The sequence below is a fragment of the Passer domesticus genome, chromosome 5, assembly GCF_036417665.1.
Source record: "Passer domesticus isolate bPasDom1 chromosome 5, bPasDom1.hap1, whole genome shotgun sequence".
Classification (NCBI taxonomy): Eukaryota; Metazoa; Chordata; class Aves; order Passeriformes; family Passeridae; genus Passer; species Passer domesticus.
The window spans coordinates 45,029,312-45,056,001 of record NC_087478.1 but is presented as its reverse complement, the minus strand read 5'-3'; the positions used below and the strand labels follow the sequence as shown (position 1 = coordinate 45,056,001).

At 37.6% G+C, this 26,690-nt stretch overlaps 2 protein-coding genes across 5 annotated transcripts in view; both read right to left on the bottom strand.

The window, feature by feature from the left end:
• The window catches only part of NR1H4 (nuclear receptor subfamily 1 group H member 4), a 36,342-nt gene extending 13,830 nt beyond the window's left edge, over positions 1-22,512 (bottom strand). The window contains exons 1-4 of one of the 4 annotated variants that reach the window (XM_064419841.1): positions 22,385-22,512; positions 17,081-17,220; positions 8,732-9,094; positions 3,182-3,334 (exon numbers count right to left, since the gene is read on the bottom strand). In XM_064419841.1, the coding sequence (XP_064275911.1) occupies positions 3,182-3,334; positions 8,732-9,094; positions 17,081-17,165 (601 nt within the window). In that variant the 5' untranslated portion in view covers positions 17,166-17,220; positions 22,385-22,512. Of the gene's footprint in view, positions 1-3,181; positions 3,335-8,731; positions 9,095-12,984; positions 13,157-16,094; positions 16,229-17,080; positions 17,221-22,384 lie in introns of those variants that run through there. The other 3 variants (XM_064419842.1, XM_064419844.1, XM_064419843.1) reach the window with 3 other exon arrangements.
• Positions 22,513-25,598: 3,086 nt separating this feature from the next.
• Positions 25,599-26,690, bottom strand: part of SLC17A8 (solute carrier family 17 member 8) — a 39,363-nt gene continuing 38,271 nt past the window's right edge. The window contains exon 13 of the mRNA XM_064419840.1: positions 25,599-25,734. Within this exon, the coding sequence (XP_064275910.1) occupies positions 25,693-25,734 (42 nt within the window). The 3' untranslated portion in view covers positions 25,599-25,692. The remainder of the gene's footprint in view (positions 25,735-26,690) is intronic.

Below are 26,690 nucleotides of genomic sequence, written 5' to 3'. Positions count from 1 at the left end.
TTGGAAAGAAAGCCCACACAGAAGAGGGGATTCCCGGGCTTTAGCTTTTACTGCCTCACTACACAGGTAGACCAACAGCTGAAAACATAAACTCAGAAGTAACTCAGACTGGCAAAAGTACCTTTAAAATGTATTTAAGAAGTAACCCAGCGGGTCTTGATATTTTGTTTTTCATTGTATTAGAGGAGTGCATAAAGCCCTGATTTTCACTTGCAAAAAAAAGGATTTTTGAATTTGTGGTATGGGATTTTTTCTGGTGGTTTTTTTTTGTTTTGTTTTGTTTTGTTTTTTTTTTTTTGTTCTAGACTACATTTCAGTACTTTGAACCAGGAAGTATCCTTGTTTGGATGTCCTAAAAACTACCAATTTTCTTGTTCTAACAAAAGAAAGGAACAATAGGTACCCTACACAATCTGTGGAAGACAGTCAGAAATCACAAATGAAAAAGTAAACACCTAAGTATTCATCTAAAAATAAACCTATTTATTTTAGGCACAGGATCTTTCTTTCTTTCTTTCTTTCTTTCTTTCTTTCTTTCTTTCTTTCTTTCTTTCTTTCTTTCTTTCTCTTTCTTTCTTTCTTTCTTTCTTTCTTTCTTTCTTTCTTTCTTTCTTTCTTTCTTTCTTTCTTTCTTTCTTTCTTTCTTTCTTTCTTTCTTTCTTTCTTTCTTTCTTTCTTTCTTTCTTTCTTTCACCTTTAAAAATGCAGAGCAGGAAAAGAGGCTCATTCAGTGAGTATATGATGTGGAGGAAGATACCATGAAACCAGTGAATCTCGTTGTGAACGTTTTTAATTTCCTGTTTAAGCCCTATATAAAATGACCTACCTGAACTGCTGAGAGAAGAGGAAATTTACATGATTAAAATAAGACCTGAAAAGAATACCCTGAAAGGAGGGGATAGGAATGATAGAGATAATAATTGGTATTGAGCCATGTAATTTGTGGTGCCACACAGCACCATAGATTTCTTTTTCTAAATTATTCAGTGCATCCTTTGGTGCTGTTAATGGGCTTGTGCTGTTTTCCACCAGTTTAGGATCTGGTCTATTGCTTTCTGAGGGAAAATTTGCTTTACATTTCCCTTAAGCATTAAGATTTTTCTCATGCTTCTTGCTACTAAGTATTACCTTGATATCTTGTTCTGGCTCCATTTAAGTAATCTGAAAAACTTGTGTGTGAGACAGGACATCACTTTTTAGCTCAGAGATAGCTAAATTTCAATGGGTATTAAATTCCAAGAAGAGTGGCAGAACCTGGGTCTTCCCTAGGTAGACATTTCACCCAAGAAACTGCTAGTTTAGATCCAAATGACAGCAAATGACTGAAATTGATGGGTAGTAATTTTGGTCTGTCTGTAGTTTGCACATAAAGGGCAGGAGAAAGATTGTTGAGTAGCTGTGCCATAAATATTTATAATACTTTAGCTCCTTGTTCAGAGGGAAAAAAGAATCCACAGAGCTTGCAGTTACAATCCTACAAAATGAGTAAGTGAAACAAAGTTCAAGGTAACATTTTATTTCCTAGTCACATTTTTTTCAAATAAATGCCCTACACTACTAGAAGTTTCATGATTTACTGTCCTAGATTGCCTTGAACTAAAAGCAATTATACTACACACTCCTACTTTAAAGCCATTAAATTGTGCCTTGCCAAACATCCTCATTGCAGTGCATTAGAGCACACTTATGGTTAAATCATGAGCAACACAAGATACCCCGTGTTTCCATTGCAGAGAGAGAGTCAAATGGCAGCAGCACCCACTGGCTTTTATTTCCTGTATGCCAGCTTGTGAAAATGATAGCCCAGCATAAAAGTTTCATGTGGTCCCAGTCAGTATTATTTACACTGACCTGGTTTTTTTCAGTTGGGTTTTTGCTGCATTGAGTGACTCAAGCTATTTTGAATCCTCAAAATTTTGAAGCAATGGATCAGGGGTGAGCTCCACAGGGGAATTATTTTCCTCTGACAATGCAGGGTGCATTGAGTTCTTCCATTAAAGTGGGGTCTGCTCATATATTTATGTATTGCACAAGAATATGTCCTATCTCAGGATCTTTGCAGCCTGTTCAATTTGCAGAATGAAAGATTAATTACATTATGCTGGCAACACCTTCGAAATATTGATGGAGCTTATTGTTTCTCATATAACCAACAGTTACTACAGCATCTTCTCATCAGATTGAAGGATAGAAATATATTAAAAATTCCAAGTAGATTAATTTCCTGTATGAACCTAAATTGATTTCACACATACGTGTATACTAAAGTGACTGGAGCCATCAAGAAGAATAAATTGTAGTCCTATTCATGGAAGGCAAAAGAGCAGATGTTTACAGAGTGTTTTCAGGAGCAGGCTTACAAAAATAGTGCAATAACTCAAAGAGGATCTTTAAACATGTTCAAAGTCATACTTCAATATCCCCATTGTTCTGAGTTATTCAGTTTGAAGCTCAATAAAGTTTATAAACTGTCAGTCTGAATAGAATATTTGTTTTACTATGCAACATTGTTAAAATCCCTTGGGTTCATTTCTGGAGACCTATGTGTATATGAGTTCTACCTATGTGCCCATATGCAAGGCAGGAAAATCTACAGCACCATGAGAAAAGCTAATGAGACTATAAAAAAGGGCCAGCCCTTACCCGGCTTTGCCTGATTGCTGGGTGAGGTCTGGGAACATACATCTGGCAAGTCCACAGAAACTTCCTGCTGGCGACACTCCTGCTCTTTTCTTGAAAATGGCATTGTGTATGTGCCAAAACTTGGACTTGGCCAGCAATAACTTGACTGGGGGAGCCCCAGAAGGAGCAGGAAAGAAAAGCTCCAGGACTTTCCTGCTCTGGCTTCCATAACACTGCAAACCCTGACTCCTGGGGAGTCTCCCACAGACCCACTTCCCCTGCTCCTCACTCAAGCAGACTAATAGCTGTCATCCAGTGCAGGACTGGCCTTCCTTCACCATTTGCTCAGCTCTTATGCCCTTGCAGCCGTGACCACCAGTTAAATCCCATTGCTTAAAAGTGCATTTGTCTTTCAGCAGGGTTTGCTGCACAGGCACAGCATCTTCTTTCATACACCTTCCACCTGGCAAATAACACCTTTTGTAACTTTATTGTCAAAACCAGACCACTCAAGCAAATCCAGTATTTAATGCACACTCTGACTGGATGATGCAAATACCTGTATACATACATTCAGCCAACATGCCCATCTGCTTGCATTTCCTTAGACGGCACTCCTGGCATTTTCTCCTCATGTACATGTCCATCTCGCAGTTGCCTCCATTTTTACACTTGTATACTGCATTTTTTGTGATGCTTCTTCTGAAGAATCCTGCAGAAAACAACAGTGACATAGGTGAAATAAAACACACAGAAAAAAGTCATCAAGGTGAAGTTCACCTCCATCTCACTGGATTTTTCAAATTGCATATGTTCTGCCTGATCATCATTTTTCTCAGTGCCTGGATGACTAAAATCTTGATACTTGTACTGACAACAGTATCCAAGCCATATAATTTAAAAAATGAGCTCAAACACTGACAAGGGTATCCAAGTCATATAATTTAAAAAGTGAGCTCAAACACTAGACATTAGTCCAAAGTAAAGTCCTGCAATTGTGAAGTTTGGGAAAATTCAGACCCAAATCTGAAACCTGCCAGTAGCAGGCTGAGCACCAGCACTAGAGCTGTAGGGTGATACCATACAAATAGCCAGTGAAAAAAAATGTGAGTCTGTTAAGTCTCTTGAGGTGCAGAATGTGCAGAATGCACAGAATGTGCAGAAAGAGAGATGAGTAATTCTTCACCCTTCCCCCAGCTCCTGGGAGCAACAGAAGCTCCACACACCGGTCTGCTCACCCACCCCCAAGTTTAATAAGGAAGCTGCGCTCTATCTGCCTATTGTACATGTGGCCTCCACCCCTGTTTACAAGATATTCCAGCCTTATTCACCAAGTATTGTCCACTTGATGAGTTAAGTAGTCACCTAATTTCACCTGCACAGGCAGTTCTACTGGTATTGTCACAGGATTCACTCAAAAATTGCACAGTAATAGCTGCAAACAGCAACTGATACAAAATATTGAGAGGACCCTTCCTAAGTCTGTCCAAATCTCCTATTTGGCTGCAGCCCATCTGTGAGAGCAGCACTGTGGGCAAAACATGGGGTACTCAAGATAATAAATGTGATTAAATAAGGGTCATCACAAAGCAACAGAATCTTTGCTGTCAATGATTCCTAAATTTTTAGTATTAGTCACTGTGCCATTATAATCTTGTTACATTGTCCTTCACAAGGCAGAGACTATTTAGCATCAGCTACAGTGGGAATCAGTTTTCCTCCCCATGTGAGGGCAGGTTTCTGAAATAAACTCCTGGGAGCTTCTGCTGCCACATTACTGATTTAAACTGTACTTCAAACTAGAGCTCTGCATACATTTATATTAACCAGAGTTATTCAAAAAGCTTTTGCTTTCTTATCACCACTGCCTGGCACAATAAAACTATTGTTTTCCAACCTGACACTCTAATGCATTAAAAGAGGGACCAGATAAGAGCCAGTCTCCTATAATCAAATCATAGAGCACATTCAGTTGTGAATCTGAAGAATTGTCTGTGTGTTTGAAGAATTGTGCATTGTCAGATGACAATTTCACGAATTTGCCCCATGGTTTTACAGTTGTCTAATCTCTTCCAAGCACCAGTGTGTAGCATCTAGTAAAACAATTCCACTACCTGGTCAAAAAAATTCTGGCATTTCTAAGAATAGTCAGTAATTCCTGCTTGAAATCTCTTCCATGCTGTCTGTTTTATTGGCTGCTCTTCAAACGAATACAGTTGACTGGCATCAGTCTCTTTTGAAATGCAGATTACTTAGAGCGTCCAGAAGCCCCAGGCATTATTTTTATTCATCACTCACTTGGTTTTAATACATTACCATTTACTGGTCAGGGAAGGAAAAAAAAGCCTGGATTTAAACTGTAAGTTCTCACTGCCACTTAAGGGCAAATGCATCTGCTTCATATAATTTATTATTTTATTTCTAAATTTAAAATTATATCATTTATTATACATTAATTTGTAGTAAACACTGAAAAGCTCTTCACAAATATTTATAACATTCTAAGCCTGATTGATGACTTTATCACTCAACCTATTCACAAGGTGTGCATTTACTTTTTCATGATGGAAGAAAGAAAAAAATGGATAAATAATTTTTAAAAGATATACAAGAAAAAGAAAGGCAAAAAACATGGATGCAAAAGCTAGGAGTCAACAATATTCAAGCAGTCAAATACTTTCTCTTGAAAACAAAGTTTATGAAAAAGTGAAATTACCTGAAATGAAAAGCAAAATATTTTTTTCTTTTTGGCAAACACTAGTTTTAACCCTATTCTTGCTTCAGTTTTCTGTGAAGTGACTCTGGAATCATTGCATTTTTGAACAGACTTCTTCATAAATAATTTTGAAATTAGCTTTTGGTATAAATGAAATTTCTGTATATATTATTCACTACTAATTCAAAATGAACTTACACTGCTGGAAATTTGACTTTATATAGCAGGAGGTGTTTTACTGAAATTTAAAGGTAAGTCTGAAACAACATATGTTAAACTAACAAAGGGTTAGCAACCCCAAAAGTTGAAGGTTTTTCTGGCACAGTCTAATTTTCATTTGATCTCACCAAATTACAAAAAGCTCATGTTGGCTGGAAATGTTGAATTTGCTTTGTTCTCAGATAGTCATGAATATGATTAATTATGGTAGAGCTGCTCCAATGTTACTGATGCTGATTTTTTTTCTCATGGAAATTATGAAAGTTGAAGGAGGGCAGCTGTAAAAAGATTAGATGAAAGCTTTGGAAATATCTCTGTTTGGCATCCTGATGGGTTTTAAATTTAAGAGTTTTTGAAATTCACAGCTGCTAACAAAACACCTGCTCTGTTGTGTTGGACCATCAAGACATCTTCTGGTGTTCCTTTGCCCCAGCCCCCATGGTGGGTGTTAGTGTGAGGAGGAGATTAAAGAGGGACCTTTTTTGCAAGAAGAATTCTAGTCTGGTGTGAGAAACCTCAAGCAGCACAGGAGTGGTTTGAATACTGCAAAAACTCCTACTGCAAGCCTGCATGGAGGGCATGTGTAGCTAGCTTTTCATAGAGGCATAGAACGGCTGGGGTTGAAAGGGATCTCGAAGATGGACACTTTTTGTTTCAACAGAACTGATTCTGTGGCTTAATTAAATAAGCACAACATTATGTCACATTCGTTCTGTAACCCTTAGCAATGGCCCTTAAAACCCAGTGTAACTATCCAGGCTGAGGCTGTACCAGAATGTCTTTGATGTCAGTCTGCAAAGACCATTTCAGAAATGGTGTCCACAGTAGCAAGTTTAAACACAGTGTATTGCTCCTTGTGCTGTAAATATTATGTGAAATACTAAGGAAATAGTATTCATACATATTTGTTTATGAATGATAATGCATTAAGAAATATCTATATATCAATATATACTCCTGCCAATATCTTCAGATAAATATTCTCATGAGGACAATAGATAAGATCCTAATATTGTTCTGTCTGCCCAAGAAAGAAAACCAAAGAGAACAGAAAGTTTTGCTGAATGCATTACCATGAAAGAAATAATAATAAAAAAATTAACATATTCATCACAGAGGATTGAATCCCATAAAAATATGTGCAAAGCTTCTTCCTTTGAATAAGAACATCCACTGCATCAATGGAGCAGAGGTGCTGCAAGGTGAGCACTAGTCCTGCAGAAAGGGATCTGCATATTATTTTGGACACACATTGAGCATGAATTAGCAGTCTTGTTGCAAAAAGAAGGGATAATCTCATACTGAGTTTCAAGACAGACACGTGAGGGAGTTATTATACTGCACTGATAAGAGCACAACTGTAGAGCCGAGCCTAATTTTGGTCTCCCTGTTTTGAAGGTAATGTATACCCATGTGAAAAACTCCACAGATAACAAACATGATCAAGAGATTCAGAAAACATTGTATCTGCTTTGCCTTGTCAGACAGAATTACTGTCCTCAGCACATCTCTTTACTGAATCAGCTGGTACTTTAGTCACCTTTAAAATTTATTGTAGAAACAGAATCCATTATCTTTAAGTAATTCAACTTTTACTATGTTGATAAAGGGTACTATTCTTTGTAATTGATGTTGCAGTCATGAAACAGAACAAAAACATAAACTAGATTATCCCAATAAAGCAGTAAAATTATGGTTACATAGAGTGATTCAAACTGAATCAGTAGGGAAGTGGATGCACTTTTCCTTTCATCATGGGCTTTAGTCTGAATATTTACCTGATGGCTTTAACCTCTCTTATAGAAACATTCTATACGAATTTTAAAATTTGTAATTTCAAGTCTTTCAAAAGTTTCTCGCACATTAAATACTGCAGTTAATAAAGAGGAAGAACAGCTTACTAACAGAATTAAAATATCATTACTTGGAATTGCCACATCAAAATTGATTTTAACCTGGTTTAAAATGACTGCATTAATATGAGTTAATTCACAGTTTTTGATTTGAAGGCTATTCACTCAGCAGAAAGAAATGAATCTCTTATTTATTGGAATTATTGAAATAAACTGTGTGAGCCTTGACTGTATTCATGTTTCAAGTGTTCGAGCCCTGTGGTCTGTTTTTTATTCACAAATTATTTTGTGATAAATAAATCAAAAGCCCCACATTAGGTCCAGGTCCACTCTCTATAACTGTGAATTCCACATTAAGATATTTTAGTAATTTGGTAGTAACCATGCTTTAGTCTTTATCCATAAAACAGAAATGTTAATGAAATATTTATTCACAGAACAGGATGAAAAATGGGGCACTATTTTTCTGGCCATAATGTATCTCAGCCCTGTCACAGGTATATTATACCTCTTCAGGAATGATAGTTGACATAACCTCTTGTCCTTCTCTGCTAAAATATCTGACAATCATGTTTTCATGTAGAATATCAGCAATTTTCTACATCACATTTATCCTGATAATAATATGTGAATAATATTCTTCTAAAAAGAAGAATATTGTCCTGCAGATACAACCTTCTTCCTGAAGAAGCTCCCTCCCTAGAGATAGGGGCCACCCTTAGAAGAAAATATAGAACTAGAAATCCTTTAATTTCACAAACCTGAAGACACCCATCATATTCTTAGGGAGCTGGGGGAAAGAGAGTCCCTGGGAACAGCCTGCAGGTGGGGGCTGACAGCTTTTACTTCCCTTCAATGCACACTACATGTGGCACTTGGGCTGGTTTTAGCTATTTTCTAGGGCAGCCTAGCACTCATCTCCCAGGGGCCTCCATGGGCTTGTTCCTTCCACAGGAAGAGAATGGCATGAGCAGCTTCCACAGAGAGCAGAGCCAGGCTGCCAGTGTCCACAGAAAGCTGTCCTGCAGTTCACCAAAAGCTAATGGTGCCCAAGAGCTGTAGGTTGGCCTGTGGTGCTGCACAACCAACCATAGGGCAATGGGAGAAGACACTGCCAGTCTGCCTTGGGGGAAATACAGAATAGGGTACACAGGATCCAAATGCAAATCTCTAATATGATTAATGATTTGGATGAAATTAAAAAGAAAAGGAAAAAAAAAAAAAAACAAAAAAAACCAAAAAAAAAACCAAAAAAAACCACAGAACAACAACAACAAATCCTGAAAAGCTGCCGTTATTATCTGAACTGACTTCATCCTACCTTTGCATCCTTCACAGGTAAGGGCATTATAGTGATACCCAGAGGCTTTGTCACCGCAGACCACACAGAGCTCTTCTCCCTTCACTCTTCCCGTGGAGTGACCCAGTCTGGGCTTTTTGGCTGCAGGGATATCCATTATCTCTGTCTCCCTTGTGAAAAAGGTCTCTGAGGGTAACCTCCTGAGTTCATACATCCCAGGGGAGTACCATTCCTCATGCTGTGGAGGGTAGAAGCCTAAGTTGGAGTAATAAGATGGCGATGAGATCTGAGGCTGAACTTGGGGAAATGGCACATTGTTGTACTGTGCATAAGGTGATACATCTGCCTCTTGCACTGGAGAACTCATTGGTTCTGAAAGGACACCTGGAAAATAATAATGCAAAACCAATTTCTATTACTGCCATGAAATTGTATTTATCAGAGAAGTTTCCACTTCCAGACATCTATCTCAAAAACCATCCAGAAACACAAAGATTGCATTATCTAAACTCAGATTTGCTACACAAATACACTGCAAGAAGTTTTAAATATAATTTATTCATTCTCAGACACTCCTTTATAACTGGTGGAAATGTCCAGCACTGGCAGCTACATAAAAATATCTTGAAAAATATTGTGCAGGTAATTCTATGATTGTTCAGTTTATAAGAAAGAGCAACTACACCCCAGAGAAGTTAGCAACTCAAATTAGGTCTAAAAGCAGAATGGAAGAAATCCAAACAAATGACAAAAACCCCATTGTATTGGTGAAAGATAAATCAAGATTCAAATATCTTGTTAATTTGTATTAATTCTAAATGAATACATCATGACAGACAAAAACTGCACTAGGGAAAAACAACAAGAATGAGGCTTAATTAGAAGACTGAAAACATGAAATAAGCCTTCAAGAAGAACCTGAAATAGGAAGGTGAGGTTACTAGGAAAGAGCAAGAAAGATATTCCTAATGTCAGTGATGAAATGCAACCTTCTCACCATCCAGCCTCCAGTGGCCAGCCAGCCTCTGCAGCCTGGTCCCCTGCCCCTGTGCCATTCAGTGCAGCTGGGAGGCTCTCACAGAAAACACCTCTGTAAGGCAGCATTAGTCACCTCTGAGCCAGCCACAGACATGGCAGTGGCACAAGGAGCGGCAACCTTTCCTGTCAGGATCAACGCAGTACCTGGAGGTTACCTTAACCTTGCTCATTAAATAGCATACTTTAAATTGCAGACAACTGAACCCTCATCTCTTTTCTGTATTCCAAGCACAAAAAAATCTAGCAGTCCCTGGATGGTGTAGGTAAAATCAAGTCCACATCAAACAACTGAAAAGCTGAATTTAAAAGTTATTTGCAAACTATTTCTTATTTTCTGTTGGAGAGAGCCACATCTTGTGGTTTTGCGAAAACTCCGACTCAATTCCTTCAATAGTTCCAAGAAGAGAGTCTGAGAAAAAGAGTACATATTTCCAGGAAGATGATCAGTCCAGTTTTATTTGAATCAACAGCAGTATTTACAAGGAAATCATAGATTAATGCTTACTGGTGACCATCACTTAACAGTACTTCAGAAGAACTCCAAAAAAATTTTTGCTGACATAAAATTGGTCATGGACAAGTGTCCTTCTTTTGTGAGGAATCAAAAACAACGAAGAAATGCCAACAGTTTAAGAACAGAGAACATCTGCAATGACAAAAGTAATTAAAATCTATAGTGGGGGATTCTTCCCTCTCCTTTGTCTCACTTCAGTTAGTGCCAGAAATTGACCTTTTAATTACACTGACTTTTTCACTTTCAAGGTCTCACGCTCTTGATCTGCAGCTTTCTGCCCTTCCTATTTTATCATGCTGCAGAAGCCATGCAAGAGTTTTGGGTTTGTGTGGTTGCTCTATTATTGCCCACAGCACATCCTTGCCAATTACAAGTGTTGAGGTCCCAGTTCCAGAATAAGGAGTGAGATGTATATCTGGAAAAACGTGACAAAAAAAACAAATTAGAATAATGGTGCCCTTTATTACCAGCAATTAGTTTAATTATGGCTGCATTTCATTGCTCTGGAAGAGGCCAGGGCACCAAGGGCTGCAGAAGCAGAGAGCAGAAGACACTCCCCAAATCCAAGGTTATGCCATTTAAACAAGTTTATAGCCACACAGAGGGCATCTGGGGACTCTGCGAAGAGCCTGGAAGTGACATTACAGCTTCATGCATCAGATGCAAGGTGTCACCAATACCTGCCAGCCACAGCGGTGACAAAACAAGTGAAGGGTGAGGACAGCAAAGAGTTCATATCCAGTAAATTATATTATTTTAGCTGTATTTGCCACTTGTTGAGACTGCTGCTCATGAAGACTGGTCAAGGTACTTCAGGTACAAATATGGGGTTAATTGTGCAGTACACAATCATTCAGTCTCTGTTTAGAAAGGAATCTGTTCACTGTGGAAACCTAAGTTTTCATTTGCTCCTTGGTAATTAGTTGAGTTTTCTAAAAGAAAGTGGCACAATCCCAAAATGAAAAGGAAGAAACTCTTGATTTTTAGCTTTCTGCCATATACAGGAAACTCCACAAAAGCTGTATACCAGCCTCTTGAACTGCTTGGGTCTCTGAAAGAGCAAGAAGAGCAGGCAACATTCCTTCCACAGAAAAAAAATATCAGCACTTGTTAAAAAATTCAGAGCTATTAACGGACTGCAGCACATCCTGAGACAACACTGGGGGGTTATTTAAACAACTGTAGAGCCATTTGGGCCGCAAGTATGTTTAGAAAAATCTTCCCAATGATTAACTCTACTCTGCATCCAAAGGAAACAAAAAACCAAAAAAAACCCAACAACAACAACAACAACAACAACAACAACAAAAAAAACCAAAGAAAAAAAAACACAAAAAACCCAAACAAACAAACAAACAAAAAAAAAAGAGTCTTAATTAAGTTGAGGGAAAAAAGCCAAACAGTCCATATCACCTCCTTTTTCCTTCTGTCAGACACAGCGTTAAACAATTTAGCTGAACTGAGTCCATGCTCAGACCAATGGAAGGGAAAAGGAAAACCAGACAGATTTGAGAGAGACTGAGAGAACATGTTCCTGTTCTATGTAAAACAGACTCACAGCTTAAACTCTGGGAAGTGCTCAAAGACCAGTATGATTTTTGAAGATAATTAGCTTGCAACTATGTAGGTTTTCCCACTTTAGCTTGAAGTTTTGAGGGTTTTTTGTTTGGTTTTGGTTTGGTTTAAGTAGACCTGAGCATGATGTACGTGTAGATGTGTACGTGAGAGTCTGGACTGAATAATTTCTTATCACAAAGAAAAGTAATCTTATCTTACCAAGCGGAACGTACATAAGCTTTTCTCCAGATATATCTATTAATAGAGGTCTGGGATGGACTGGTCTCATGCAAGTAAAGCATGAGCAGCCCAGTAAAATCATTGCAGTTGCAGTAGTATAAGCAGTGAAAGTGAAATTAGAAATGAGCTCATTGGACTACACCGACATTTTGTTTGTGTGGTCTTAAATATTTTGAACCATTTATCTCTTTTTCCTTTTGGAAGGATACCTGTCTGATTTTTAAGCACATACATATGTTAAGTTAATGACATCTACATATTTTTTCTGTTTGCAAATCTTAGATTTTGTAAATAAGTGTTTTTCAATTAAAACCTTTTAAAAAAATATTGAAAGCTTGCTAAAAACAAAGTGAAACATTCACATGCTTGTGATCATTGTTTTACAAATATTTTTTCTACTTGCAAATGAAATTTATTAGAGAGTTTTACTTTTCTTGCTTTAAATTTTAGACAGAATACTTTACAAGAAACTTCAAAATATGTTTGACTTGTAGAAATATTCCTTGCAGGAATAAATAAACTGTTTTCAATTTACAGAAGGATACTGAGAATTTGTGCAAGCTAAATGCAATTTTATGCAGAATATTACAGAACTTACAAGATCACATTTTAATGTAAAAGTTATTGTTCCACTAATATAAATTTTAACAAAGAGAACTAAATTCTAAGCAGGTTTAAAATATGAACCCCTGGCTCTCCTTCATTATTCATAAAGGAACATAATAAAATAACAATGTCCAGAATTTGGTAATTTGGAAACCATGGCATAGGCATTATCAAAATCCTGGTTTAATTCCAAACAAATGATTCGCTTGTCTTTTAAAGATTTCTTGGTGTAAAAATCCTACTAGCATCCCACAATTTCAAGGAAGAGTGCAAGAATAGATAACAAAAATATCCAGGGCAGAATATGGCAATATCCTACCTCAGGCTGTGTTCAGTCTGACCATTTCTTGATGAAAAATATTCTCCTTAAGGTGCCACAGTCCTTGTTTCTCTCTCTTTTTCCTTTTTTTACCTCCTACAGTCTACATGTACATGAAACTTCTTAATTCTGCTTTGTGTCCTGTTCACTTCTTTACTGTGAGAACTTTCTTTAAGATTCGAAAGGAGTGACACAGACCAGAGGTTGTATAGTTTACTAATTAACTTCATTACGAGCAATTTGTTTGTAGATGCCGGAAACAATGTCTGTTCCAATGTGGATTTACCTGGATAAAATTTGGCTACCAGTTTGAGGGGATGCCTCCAAGTAGCCTAGCCATTGTTTTTTGTACCTATTGTGGTTTAGTTACAACCAAATTTTGTATCAATGAATATTTGGTAAGGTCAGGTGGTTCTGTGCAAGTGATTAACCACTCCAGTATCACAGGAAGCAGGTTTTATAAGTGGAAAAATATTGCATTCTCAAAAAAAGGCCAAAGTGCTCAGACCATACTGGACACATCTATATGACAAGACACAATGGTTTGGGCTGGAAAGGACCTTAAAGATCATCTAATTCCAAACCCTGAAATAGGAAGGGACACCTTCCTCATAAGCAGGTTGCTGTAAGCCACATCCAATCTGTCCTTCTCATTAATTTTTTTACTCACATTGCCCCTCTGTTTGGTTTGGCTCTCTTAATAATTATTATGCATCCAATGTTTTCTGTTTTAATTTGTGCTGGTTTGTTTCCTTTTGATTTGGGGGTCAGTTATGAGCCTAATTATCTGCTCTGCAGGGATGAAGCCAGATGTTGCATCAACTGCCAGGTGGTGCCAAAGACAAGAAGTTATTTAACATATCTTATGATCTTGAAGCTGTTTAATCAGTTTGGACACTTGACCCTAACAACTTTTTTATCACTATTATTTATTATAAAAATACACACAGAGAAAAGACAAAACAAAACAAAACCAAACAAACAAACCACCAAACAAAAACAAAACCAAAAAAACCCCACAAAATAAACCAAAATTCCCCAACAAAACAACAGCTAAAAAACCCCAAATAACCACAAATCAAACCAAACTAAACTAAGCCAAGGAAAAAAAAAAAAAAAAAACAGAAAAAGAAAGATTTACCTAAAAGGAGTCAGTCTTTTAAGCTACTCTTAGGCACTGTTCTGTATCTACAACAATTTTCAATGATATTTGTTGTTCTTTCATTAAGAAGTTTAGATATATTGGTCTTTCCCCCCCACCTTTGTTAGATGTAATTTTTTTTTCTTATTGTTCCTCATCTTTTTCCATACAGCTTTTAAGTGCTCATTCCCCCCAGAACCTTCTTTCCCAGCTAGGGACATGTGGTGACATTTCTTGTCTTGTTATATTTTAGTGTCACATTACAAGAAAACATTTTCAGGCCATCAAAAATACTTGAAATACTTGAAAATACTTGAAATAGGTCTTCATTCAAACTAAGAATTAGAAATAATTCAGTTTCTGGTATCTGAAGTTTCCCACAGTATCTTGCATACTAGCAACTTCTATATGAGGTGCTTTCACAGAAAATAGAGCGAGCTACTTATCATAGAAACGAGAGTTGGAGTCACATACTGTATATATTTCAGGTGCCACACAAATATATAACATTTCTGAATCACCTGAGTAGAGAGTTAGAAATAGAAAAGCAGTTTTGCAGGAGGACAGGGTGGAAGGGAAGGACCCTGACTTTAACTAGGTTAAAGATCCTTCCTCATTTGCACTTTGAGGCCCTTTCCCCAGGGACTCATAACTGCAGAAGTGAAAAACTATGGCTAAAACACACTGACTCCAAAAACATACAGAGATACTTTACTTTACTTTAGTTACTCTAAAAAGGCAGCATACAATTTTCATCTACTGAAAGGTAGACAGTCTTTTTTCTGAAACCTGTTGCATCTAGAAGTCTTGAGGCTAAGGATATAGAAGTGTCCTTGAATTACCACGAGGTTCAAAGCACAGGCAACTCAGAATTGACATTTCTTTTTGAAAGCCCTGAACCTGGAGCTAATGTTTGGAGAAGCAATTAGATTTACTTCTGAAGGTCTAAGAACACTCTCCCCATAGACTGAATAAAGCAGAATGAAAACAAAATGTATTTCCAAGGTTTTTCTTACAGAATGTGAGTGTGCATCTTTGAATAAAGGAGACTGGTTTGTATAAAGGGTAATTTCTGTAAGCCAGCAATTTTTAACTTGTGAACCGAAATGTATGAAAAGACCTAAAAGAAACATGCATTATAAGGACCATCTAAAAGAAAAGCTTTCTTCCTGTTTTCTGGAGTTCACAAGTCACTTCCTGCCAAAATGGAATGTCAAACATTGCAAATAATTTACAAAGATAAAGAATTGAGAGGCAAAGCCATTTCCTACAAGTGTTTTGCAGAGATGGAATCATATTTTCACAATGAGTAACTTTCTCTGTGCACTCAGTTGCATATTATTTCTGATAGGCTTTTTTCCAGCTATAAAAGCAAAAAAGATACCATATTAGAGTGATACCCCAAACAAAACTGAGCCTAAGTGAAACACAGCAGGACTGTTAAGTTTTCTTCCTAATAGGACCTCTGATTCAACTCCTTAATATATTATTTCTTTCTGTTACAGAAATGTCAGTTTGAATTAAATCTCCATTGTGCTAAGCTCTGAACACCTTTAATGAGAGACACAATGCCTCTTCTGAAAGCTTCACAATTTGTAAGTAAGATTACCCAGTGGAGGGAAAGTATCTTACATTAACATTCTTCCTTGTATTTTCAAGCAACCTTATCATTAGTCCTTTAATTAATGAAATAATTAATGAAAAAGTAGATATCGGGGGAAATTTCTTGACAAAAATCTGAAGTAGTTCAGGTATGCAGGAGTTTTGAAAAATAACTGAACATAAAATTTGGCACCCTAGATTTGAACATCATTCTCCTCTCTGTATATCATGGCCTGACATTGGAATTAAGAGGTAGCAAAGGAGCTGTTTAGCTGTTAGCATATATTTTTTTCAACAACTCCAAAACATTTCTCCAACCAAACCCCAACACAAAGCAATGCACAATAATAGAGTGGATTCTGCTTACCATGAGTGATAATGCTTTAGTTTAATTGCATGGAGCCAGGATACTGCAAGTGCTCTGACTTGTAGACATGTCCTGACTTCTAGGAGCTCTGCAGCTGGAGTGGCTCTGGGTGCCAGAGTCCTTCCTTCCAGGCCCCAGGCATTACTCTTGTTTCAGACAGATGAAACTGGAATGGATTCTGCTTTTCCAGCACTCAAAAAGGCAGAATTCTGGTCCTATTTAGACTGTAAACTTCTCAAGTGTTGCAGCATTTTGTGGAGGCCTGCCTTGTTTGTGGGGCCCTCAATGTATCATAACTTACTCAATGAAGGACCCACTCTCTTGTCAAATGAAAGGCTAAAAAACTTTATTATCTTTTTTTTTTTCTTAGCAGTACATATATCAGAAAAGAGCTTACCCATGCTTATAAAATATTGACTAAGAATTTTTTACTCATTAACAAGCTCATGCTTAGCTTTGAAAATTTCAGTGAAACTGCAGCAAGGAGAATCTTCCAGCCTACTTTATAATTTTCTTGTGCACTGAAGTTAATAGGATACGTTTTTAATGGTCTTAATAAGACAGAGATTTTAATTTAGGTGAAATTACTTTCATAAATTTGCATAATATGCAATGCAAATACATTGCACTATAATTCTGTTACAGATTAACTGGAAATATATCTGCTTAGCTTGATTTAAGTGACTCACATGAAGGTATAATCCAGCCTCCATACAAAGGTCTGTTTTTGCCAAATGATCTCCAGTATTAGAAGAGTGTCACAAAAACAACCTACAGGTTATGCTGTGAGCAGTGATGAGAGCAATAATTTGCAGGATTGTATTAGCACACAGATCTATTGTTTGTTATTCCTCTCATAGGTATTGAAAATTCAAGAAAGTTGGCACATTTCAGCCTAATATCCTTGACTTTAAATTTCAGTCCATTTTCTCCTAGGTTTCTGAGTATAGGACAGCTTGCTATTTCAACCTAATTTGGTGACTTACCAAACAAATGAGAACCTTCAGCAAGAGGAAATCCATCAGCAGTAGCTAGCTGATGATGTCCTATTAAATTCATTTCGGATCCCATTTATTCTTCAGTTCAGGAGTAATATGCTGATTAAACAGGAGGTTGAAAAGAGACCCTGAAATATATGAAGCAAAAAGAATATTTAAAACAAGATAACTAACTTTTGTGTACCTAGTGTAAAGCAGAATGCAGGAAGTTGTTTCAATATTTGCTGTAACAAACATTGTCTTGAAATTATAAAACCTAATTCAGCCTTTAAATAAAATGCTACATCCAGCCTGTTTGTTTTTTCCTTGCTGTGGCATATTTTATTTGCCCTCTTTCTGGTCATTTTAAATTAATAGCGGTTCATGCCCAAGTTTATTCAAATATTCAGACTGAAGCACTGGTCTGACCTCCTGAGGGCATGCTGCCCAGCCCTCCTGCCATGTAATACCAATTGTCTGCATTATTTTTCACAACCCTTCCATCATTTCATTGCTTTCACTTACTGAAAAAATGTAAGTTTATGGTTAGATGAGAAGAACACAGATGGGAAACTTGAATTTAATTTCTAGGGATCAGCTCTTTATCTTGTCTTCAGTAACTACTGGATAGAGAGATGATAGATGGTGACCAACACAGAAAGCCAAGCCTTGCTCTGATAAGCAGGCTTGCCCACCCACTCTTGCTGGTCTCAAGAAGCCACACAACTCTCCCTGGAGAGGTGGGGACAGGTGTGCAAGGGGCTGCTCAGTCTGGGCCAACTCCAGCTTGCATCTGAGGCAGGACCAACAGGAGAATGTAGAACTCCAATAAGTAGATGTCTCAAGGGCTTATACAGACACCAAGAAGATTCTGCAGAAACTCATCAGCAATCTATTTTCCTTTGTTTTACAGTCTTAATTCTTTATTTGGCTTTATTACCGCGAGACTGTCCCTGGGACTGCATTTCCACTCACTGAAGGCATTTGAGAGTTCTAGCCCAGGCTGCTTCCCAGTGAGGGCCCAGCATGTTTCTTGAGGAGAAATGAAATCATCTGACAAAAACGTGAATGCTGCGGGACAGCCCAGTGCTGAGCAGGCTGGGAAGTAGCCTGTGAGAGTGACAAGCACACTCTGTAATTATATTCAGATTTGTCTGTAAGGATTCATTAAGTTCTTTTTTAACATAAACAGAGGCCCTCTAATTAGACAGATGCATTTTAAATGTCTGCCCACAGATAATTTAAACAGTTTACTTAGAAATGTCAAAAGCTACTTGTATCACAGACCAGATAGGGTTCTTGTGGCAAATCACATATAAACACAGAGTCTCAAATCTAGCACAGAAACATAGTTTTGCAACAGCAGAAACACTCCGTGTATCTTGGATGGGGTTTGGCAACCAGCCCAGCCACCCCACTAGGTCCACGTTTACTTCCAACCATTTTATTGCCTCTCTGCCTCATTTTCCAGAGAAGTTATCTGCTGAAATCAGGATGTGGGGCTACTCACATGGCTCTAAGGTCTTAAAATTCTTGACAGACAGATTTCTCATTAAATACCCATAACAAACCCTTGGGATGGGATTACTCTTACAGCCCATTAGAAGTGTTCTGTGATGGGAGAAGGCAGTGACACAGTCAGGACCATTATAACGGCCAGCAAGAAAAACATCAAAACAAGGTATTTTCAGAGGGCTAATGAATATTTTCTGGATTTTCTTGTTGAAGACCAGAGAAGAGAGACCATCAGTGCCCTCTCCTCATGTCCCAGCCCATGGAAGTGAAGCCCTTAGAGTTCCTTGCAGGATGAGCTCTCCTTACAGCCAGACATGACAACTGCTCCACCACTGCCGCTACTACTTCTCATGTCTCCTCATCAGCCCCTTTTTGTGGGCCTAACACTACAACACCCAACATCAGCACTGGGATTGTGAATTTCTGTATGTTAATACAGAGCCTAGAATTTATCTTCTTAGGGAATGTTGGAAGCTGTATCAAAATACATTAAATGCAGTCCCAAGAGGACATCTATTTAGAAGCATTTACTGCCAGTATATCCTCAGACTTTCAATGCATAGATTCTTAGCTTGTAAGTTCTACATTCTACATCCTGCTTTTTCTTTATTTGTGCTGCAAATAAAGAAAAAAAAGCTGCCAAGCTATGTTTCTAAAGGCTTATAAATTGTCTTTTTTCTCTTTGATATGTCTATAAACTTATTTTTATTTAGGATATTTCATTTTTTTTAACATATCATTGTATTATGCCCCTCTTTAACCTCAAGATAAACTCCTTAAAATCTGTTACTCTTTGCATACACACACAAAAAGACCCAATCTTCATGTTATTAATACTGCCTTGTTCATAGTGAGACTACTGAGGACATATTTGTAATAATCTGCACTATTATAGGGCATTACAGGTTTTGTAACTCTATGCTTCCTGCTACACATATCTTTGTCTGGATGGATTCAAGTCAAGCCAAATGTTCATGGTGATTTTTCAACTCCCACCATTTTAATATTTCATTTTCTTTAATATATCCAGCTGATGCTGACCATTTACTAGATCTCATGGAAGAGATTACTCCTATCTTCTTGGGGTTTCTGCAAGCCACAAGATCACCACAAAAAAGACCAGAAATATATTTTCCAATGCATCTAACTTTGGTACTGGAGATTTCACTGAACCCCAAATTCTTCATTAAATACTGATTGATATTGGCTTTGATTTTCTCCTGAGTCCAGCCTGCTGTGAGCTATCTAGCCTACATTAAATTTATCCATATAAGTAATTTCATATGTATTTAAAAGGAGCAGGTGCTGATTTCCAGCTCTAAGAGCTACACTAGGTGCACAGTACAGAGCATTGAAGCTACACTTACTCCTTATATTGTTCAGTTCTGGGAAATAATGTAGGTCACTATATTGGACTGCTACTCCATCCTGAGGTGTAACAACAAAAACAAAGAGTATCTGGCATGTAAAAGCTGAAATAAAGGCAATAGAAGCACAGGAAAACAATAGTGGTCTCTAAAATTAGAGCCATTCAAGAGAAAAGAAAAGGCATGTGATAAATTAGAAAGTATATTTTTTCCAAATAATTTTTAGTTAACTTTTTAAATAAAGCAATTTATTCCACCACCTTTGGAGATTATTTCATAGGCCAAAATATACAGCAAAAGAAAACACAGATCAGTACATATAAAGTAAAATACGCGCCCAGCTGCTTGAGATTATTGTCTTCAACTGCATGTTAAGAGCTCAGAATTGCATAAAACTTCATTACATGTAACCTTTAACATACTTCAGAACAATCAGTGTGTGTTTACATGTTCTATGTTTAACTAAGAAAATTTACATGTATATTATTTTATATGGGGCTTGTTTTTCCACTGCATGGTTGTATATACATATTTATTCAGATGTCTTATAGGATACATGTTCATTGCAGTATACAAATATATATGTATAGACAATTGAACTCTAGATTTCAGATTTATTGTAGGCTCTTATCTGTGCACTACCCTGACCTTGCTATGGTCAATAGGAAAGCTTTCCCTGGCTTCTGTGTCAGCAAAGCCAAGTCTCTTACTGAAATAATTATTAAATCAACTGACTTCACTGAAAACGAAAGCATCATGGCCCCACACTTTCAAGTAAATGTCAAAAATATATTTGATTATCAAAAAAGCTCCATGACAGCTCTAATTGTGGTTTACCTTCAGAAGAATGGTTGAATCTATTTCAATTACTCAGCAAAGGAAGATATATCAAAGCACATGGAAAATCTTTCACGAATATTAGTGAAGTACATTTCCTTCCATCTGTCCCATAATATTTTCCTATTCTTCACACATCTGACTGCCTATTGCTCAAAAAGAAATTTCAGTAACATCATTAATCTATGGCCCAATCCAAACACTGTTAACATCAATGGGAAGATAGATTCCCATCTCATTCACGGGCTTTTGATGTGGCCTCATAATCTTTCTGTAGAATATTTAATGCAGTGCCTCAGTTATTTGAGAAGCTATTTTATTTGCTTACCTGTTTGTTTTAAAGTGTATCAAAGGGACCTGAAAGCATTAGGAAGATTCATGCTCTCTATTTCCAGCCTGCTGCTCTCAGGTCATTTTGGCAAGCACAGCACTACAGGCAACTACACAGCAACTGATGTGAAATGCTAGCAACCATACAAGCAAGTTTGAGAAGCAGAGGCAGGACAAGTGTTACTGTGCTTATTTGAAATTTTCTGTTACATTTCTTAATATGGAGTTTAAAATCAGAGCAGGGAAGAGACACAGGACACAGAAAAAAAAATTAGAATATTCCTACTTCTTAATTTTGAAGTAAAGGCAGATATCTGAGTCCCAAGTAGAAATGAAAACTCTGTGAGAAGTATCAATGACATTTCTGTAAGCAGGTAAGTGACTTCAAAGAGTGGGGCCAGCTTCTGACTCTGCCTGGGATTACCTCCTAGACACCATCTGTGTGTTTCTTGCTTTATCCAGCGTCTTTTTCATGTCTGACCTGAAAAACCTGCAAGCCCTCCACTTCTAACTTGTTTTTGGACTGCCATTTAGACTAGTGACATTCCAATATAATTTCCAATCTCTAGGTTCTCTGTAACACAAGTAATAGCAATAAAAAAACCAGAAGCGAAACGTGTTCCGCCACAGTTATAGTTTTCTGAAGATAAGTGAGTAGCAGAAACACTCAGAGTAGAATTACATTTTCTTAAAAACTAGCAATGGATTCAAACAGTAATCACTTGAAATTTGAAACCCCCTTTTACTTTTCCTAGTTATGTGAAATATGTTCTAAAATCTTAAACTTTGGAAGATGCACTTGAAATATGTACACAGAACTGTCAAAGAAAAAAATGTATGAAACAAATATAATTTCTCCTCTCTGGATTTTTCTCTATTCTCCCATTAATCACATTGAAAATATTTCCTGTTTCTAAAATAAGAAAAAAAAATTCAAAGCTAATGCACACAATTAACTAGATACTGCTGTTGCAAGTAAGTCTCGATATCAAAGTTCCACCTTCTGTTCCAGTGACACACAGGAGCCAGCTTCTAAAGACAAATTTCAACATGACCATATTTTTCACCTTATCATTTTTCCCAAAGGGAATTCTTACTGTGGAGACAGTTTTGAGGATGAAATTACTTCCTAAATTATTCTTCACTTTAAATCTTTTTTTCTGATCAAAAAATCCATTAACATCCACTAAAAAATTCAGGTGATAGTATTACTTTTATGCTACACAACAGCAACAAGCTATCAGTTTAAGGAATTATTACTTACTGTTCTTTTCTGGAAGACTGCAGATGGCAGGATGTAAGACAGTTCTGCACTCAGTTCAGTATCCTAATGATTCTCACATAGGAACATTTTTGTTTTGTTTTTCTTTCATGTTTAGCAGAAGCCTGTAGTGATAACACAATGAATCAAAGCTTGGGTTTATTGGCTCAGTGCCCTAATGGACAAGGATTACTCATTAACAATTCTTTCTTTGCGAAACTCTCCAAACATGGGCTGTATTAAAATGTTGTGAATTCCAGCTTGACCATCAGCAGAGAGATTTGAGATGTTCCTTAATACTCTGATCGAGTGCAGAGGGGAAGTTAACTCAGACAGTGGGGTGATAGCACCTTGTTGCTAATTATGACACTTTCCTTGCACACGTACATTTTTATGACATCTTCAGCCTCCTCGCCTTTCCCATCCAAAGAGCCCAGATATTATTCCAAGACTTGAGCTTGATTTTTATGTCTTTCTGTTATTTTTTCGTGCTTTTTAGGGAGACTGAGCATTACACTGAGTACTGAAGCAGAATAGGCTATAAATTACACCATCACAGGGATGTGAGGATATTAAAGTTTAATTCCTGTATCTGCAACAATCTCTAAAATATTGCATCATTTTGATTTGGACTCATCACATAAAGCTTTAGACAAGAAACTGAGGCTCCTAATTTTAAATCTGTCAGACTCATGCACTAGGTGTGCACAGGGGGAAGAAATTGGTACCTGTAGATGGAAAACCACATCCTTGAGTGGGTTGCACTATATCTGAAAATGCTGATGTGTTGTCATTGACAGAAAGGGGACCTTGAACCACCACAGCCCAATTTACCCTGCAGAGGGAATCAAAGTGAAGACAAATGGATTGAGGCTGTTTTATTTCAACATCCCACCTACACAGGAAGCATAATAATTCCCTGGTTTGCATTGCTAAACATACCCAGTGGGCATGAGTTGATCTGACAGTGGTACTGAGACAAATTTCAGTCAGAGGAGACTACTGACAGCATCACTCATGGTGAGTTCATGATTGCCACACAGTATATGATGTCCATCCTTCCCTACATATTTCCACTGTCTGAGTAAGATTGAATACACAGAGACACAGGCTGCGCCTCCTACTTGAGCGAAGAGAGGCATTGGGCAGCAAACACAGTCCTTTCTCTGAGAAAGGTGAGAGCTGCTGGCCCCAAAAATTGCCAAGAATAAAATTCCTTCACTTTCCCTCCTTTTAAGAGAAAAAAAATAATACTTTAAAAAGTATTATTTATTATTAATCCTCAAGCTTTTGTCAGGGCAACTCAAATTCTCTATAAATTCTCTATACTTGTAATGAAAATATTATTAATAATTAGTCTCTTATGTGTTCTGTCTCTTGCAAATTCACCTGGTAGCCACCCAAACACTCCTGGTCTGACAGGTTTCTGAAGAGAGCCAATGGGACAATGATGCCATAAGGCTCTCACTGGACACAAACTCCTAAGACACCACTGTTTCCAGGGATTTATGCCTACAGCTCGTTTCAGCAGGCACTGGACACATGATAAATGCATTTAAGACTGAGGCTCTCTCAGTCCTCCTTTCTGACTCTCTGAACACCATCCCACTTGTGTAAACAATGAGATTTGTCTTTGAAAAATTCATATTTAGCAAAATCCACAAAGTACTTTCAAGTAAGAGAATTCTTCCAAAACAGCCCTACCTACAGGAGACAGGTGGTCTCTTCAACCAAGCATGTCAACAGCCCATTGACACTTTCCACTCTATGTCCACTTCAGTGGTGCCTAGAAAGCACATGCCATTTTAATATGCCAAAAAAATCAATTTATTAGGTCATCCTGAGGCCAGTGATGGGTTTTGTCCCACTTCAGGAGAAAAAGCAGAAGTGGAGGCAAGAAATCCAACAAATGTCATATTAGGTGCCATGGAGCTTTCACTCTCTTGGTAGGTTCCAAAGATCTGAAATTTCTTTCTCATCATTTAGCTTCCCCTGGCATTGGTCTGATATAGTTGGTGGCACAGAGCAATTGCTTTTTAGAAGTCTCTAGAGACTAATTTTCAATAAATGTTTTTTCCCAAAAAGCATTTTCCTCTGTGTGGATGTTGTTTGTCAGAGAACTGAGAGTTTAGCACAAAGGAAATGGAATTTAATGCCCCTATGCACCAACACATTTGTTGCATTAGAACATTTTTCCTCTCCTTACAATAATAAAGAGGCAAGTGCCAAAGTGGTGCTTTGTCCACTAATCAATATATTCAAGATATTATTGGAAAAATCAAAGAAATCATCCTCATGATCAAAAGAGGAGATGTTGCCTGTAGCAATGACATGTGGCATTACTGGTTAAAGCCAGGTGTTCCTATTTATGGTGGTTCATATACAAATGAGAATTGAAGAGAAAGGAATTGGAGCAAATTAAATATATCTTCTGTGGTGTTTCAAGAGATTACATACACGGCATCAAGGGAGAGAATAGAAGGAGGAAATATTCAAACACAGTAAATGGAATATCTTCTATAAAATAGCATTGCATTCTAAATTTTTTTTTAAATTTCAGAATATTATCTGACATCCTGAATCTTTTCCAGACAACAGAAACATTACTTCTGTAATTGACAAAGAGTATGTGTTCTACACTACATCCATGTCATTAGCAGTCCAAATACATGTTCAACAACAAAACCAGGGATATAGATAACACTCAGAACTAGAAATCTGTCTGCTTAGAAAATACCACTTCATAAACTTCCCGCTCCATGAAAGAAAGGGTGTGTTTGCCAAAGCTCATTTGCTTCTCCTCTTGCTACTCTGTCTTTTCTCCACTGAAATAAATGCCACTCCACACTTTTACTGATAAGGTACCTCATGGAAAGGTGAGACAAATCCTGGCAACAAAGCAGTTTGCCATCAAAGTGTGGGTGGGGAAAATGTAGTACAGAAAGAGAGGGGGAAAGAAGAAAAATGTTGGCTGGGTGTTCACCTTCAACATTTCCTTCTCTCCACATCCAAATGAATGCATCATCACACATTAAAAAAATACAAAAATAATATACCTACAAATAACCAGTACCTGCTGCTTTTGCTCAGAATTTTCTTCCAGAAGCTGAAAAGGTTACTGACTACTCACAGCCAGTTTTCTGGAGCTCCAACAACATTGTATACATGACAACTGTAGAGCTGTTCAGGTTGAAGAAGACCTCTAAGGTCATTGAGTCCGGCCATTAACCCAGCACCATCAGGTCCACCAGTAAACCATGTCTGTAAGTGCCACATCTGCACAACTTCTGAATACCTCCAGGGTTGGTGACTCAACCACTTCCCTGGGCAGACAGTTCCAGTGCTTGACAACCCTGTTGATGAAGAAAGTTTTCTTAATATTCAATCTTAATCACCCCTGGCACAACTGGAGGCAGATTCTTTCCTGCATTAGACATTCATTACCACAGGGAAGGTAAGGATGAGTAGCTAAAGCCAGATAAATCTCTGCAAATGGATTAATTTCTCTATTCCCCAAGTTGCAAAGGGAGAAACTTCTTGTCTTGCCAGTGGGAAAACATATCTTCTTGGCCTAGGGATTCCTGGAAACACCTTGGGGCAGGTGGGAATTGCAACAAGGAATAGGTCTGGTCTGGCTGAAAGATAAATCAGCTTTTCCAACTGGCACCTGGAGCTGTCAATACCCTGAAAACACCTGGGCATTTCTGACAAAAGATCCATTTTGCAGCAGTCACAATGAGTGACATACCTTGGATCTGTGTTTTTTTCACAGGCCAAGGGACAGGTGTCTTGACCAAGATCTACTTGTGCTCAAGGACTTCTTTTTCCCTATTCTTACATCTCCCGGGACAAAGGGTACTGCAGACACCTGAGAGATCATGCAAACTAAATTGTGCCTGAACACAAACCGTGAATTCCAGCTCAGAAAGTGTTCACAACATGACCATAAACAGTTGCCACTAAGCTGCAGTCTCTTCTACAGCTCTTCTTTCATCCCTGTAGCACGCCTTATTTATCATTGCTACGCAGAGGATACGCATCCTCTACACCACTTTGGGCCGTGGTCTGTCTCCTAAAACCAGCCATTTTTTACTCTCAGGCATACTCACCTTTTCATTTCTGGAAAGATGTCCAAGATTATCACATGCTTACAATTAATTTTATCATCTGAAGATAACTAAGCAATCTTAATAGCTATGGTTGTTTCTGTACAGGTTTAAAAATTGGTAAGGAATGGCTGCAAAGTTTCAATAAGTTAACTCTCATGTCAATCTTTTTTTTACCTCCTGCATTTCAAAAGTGGAGGAAT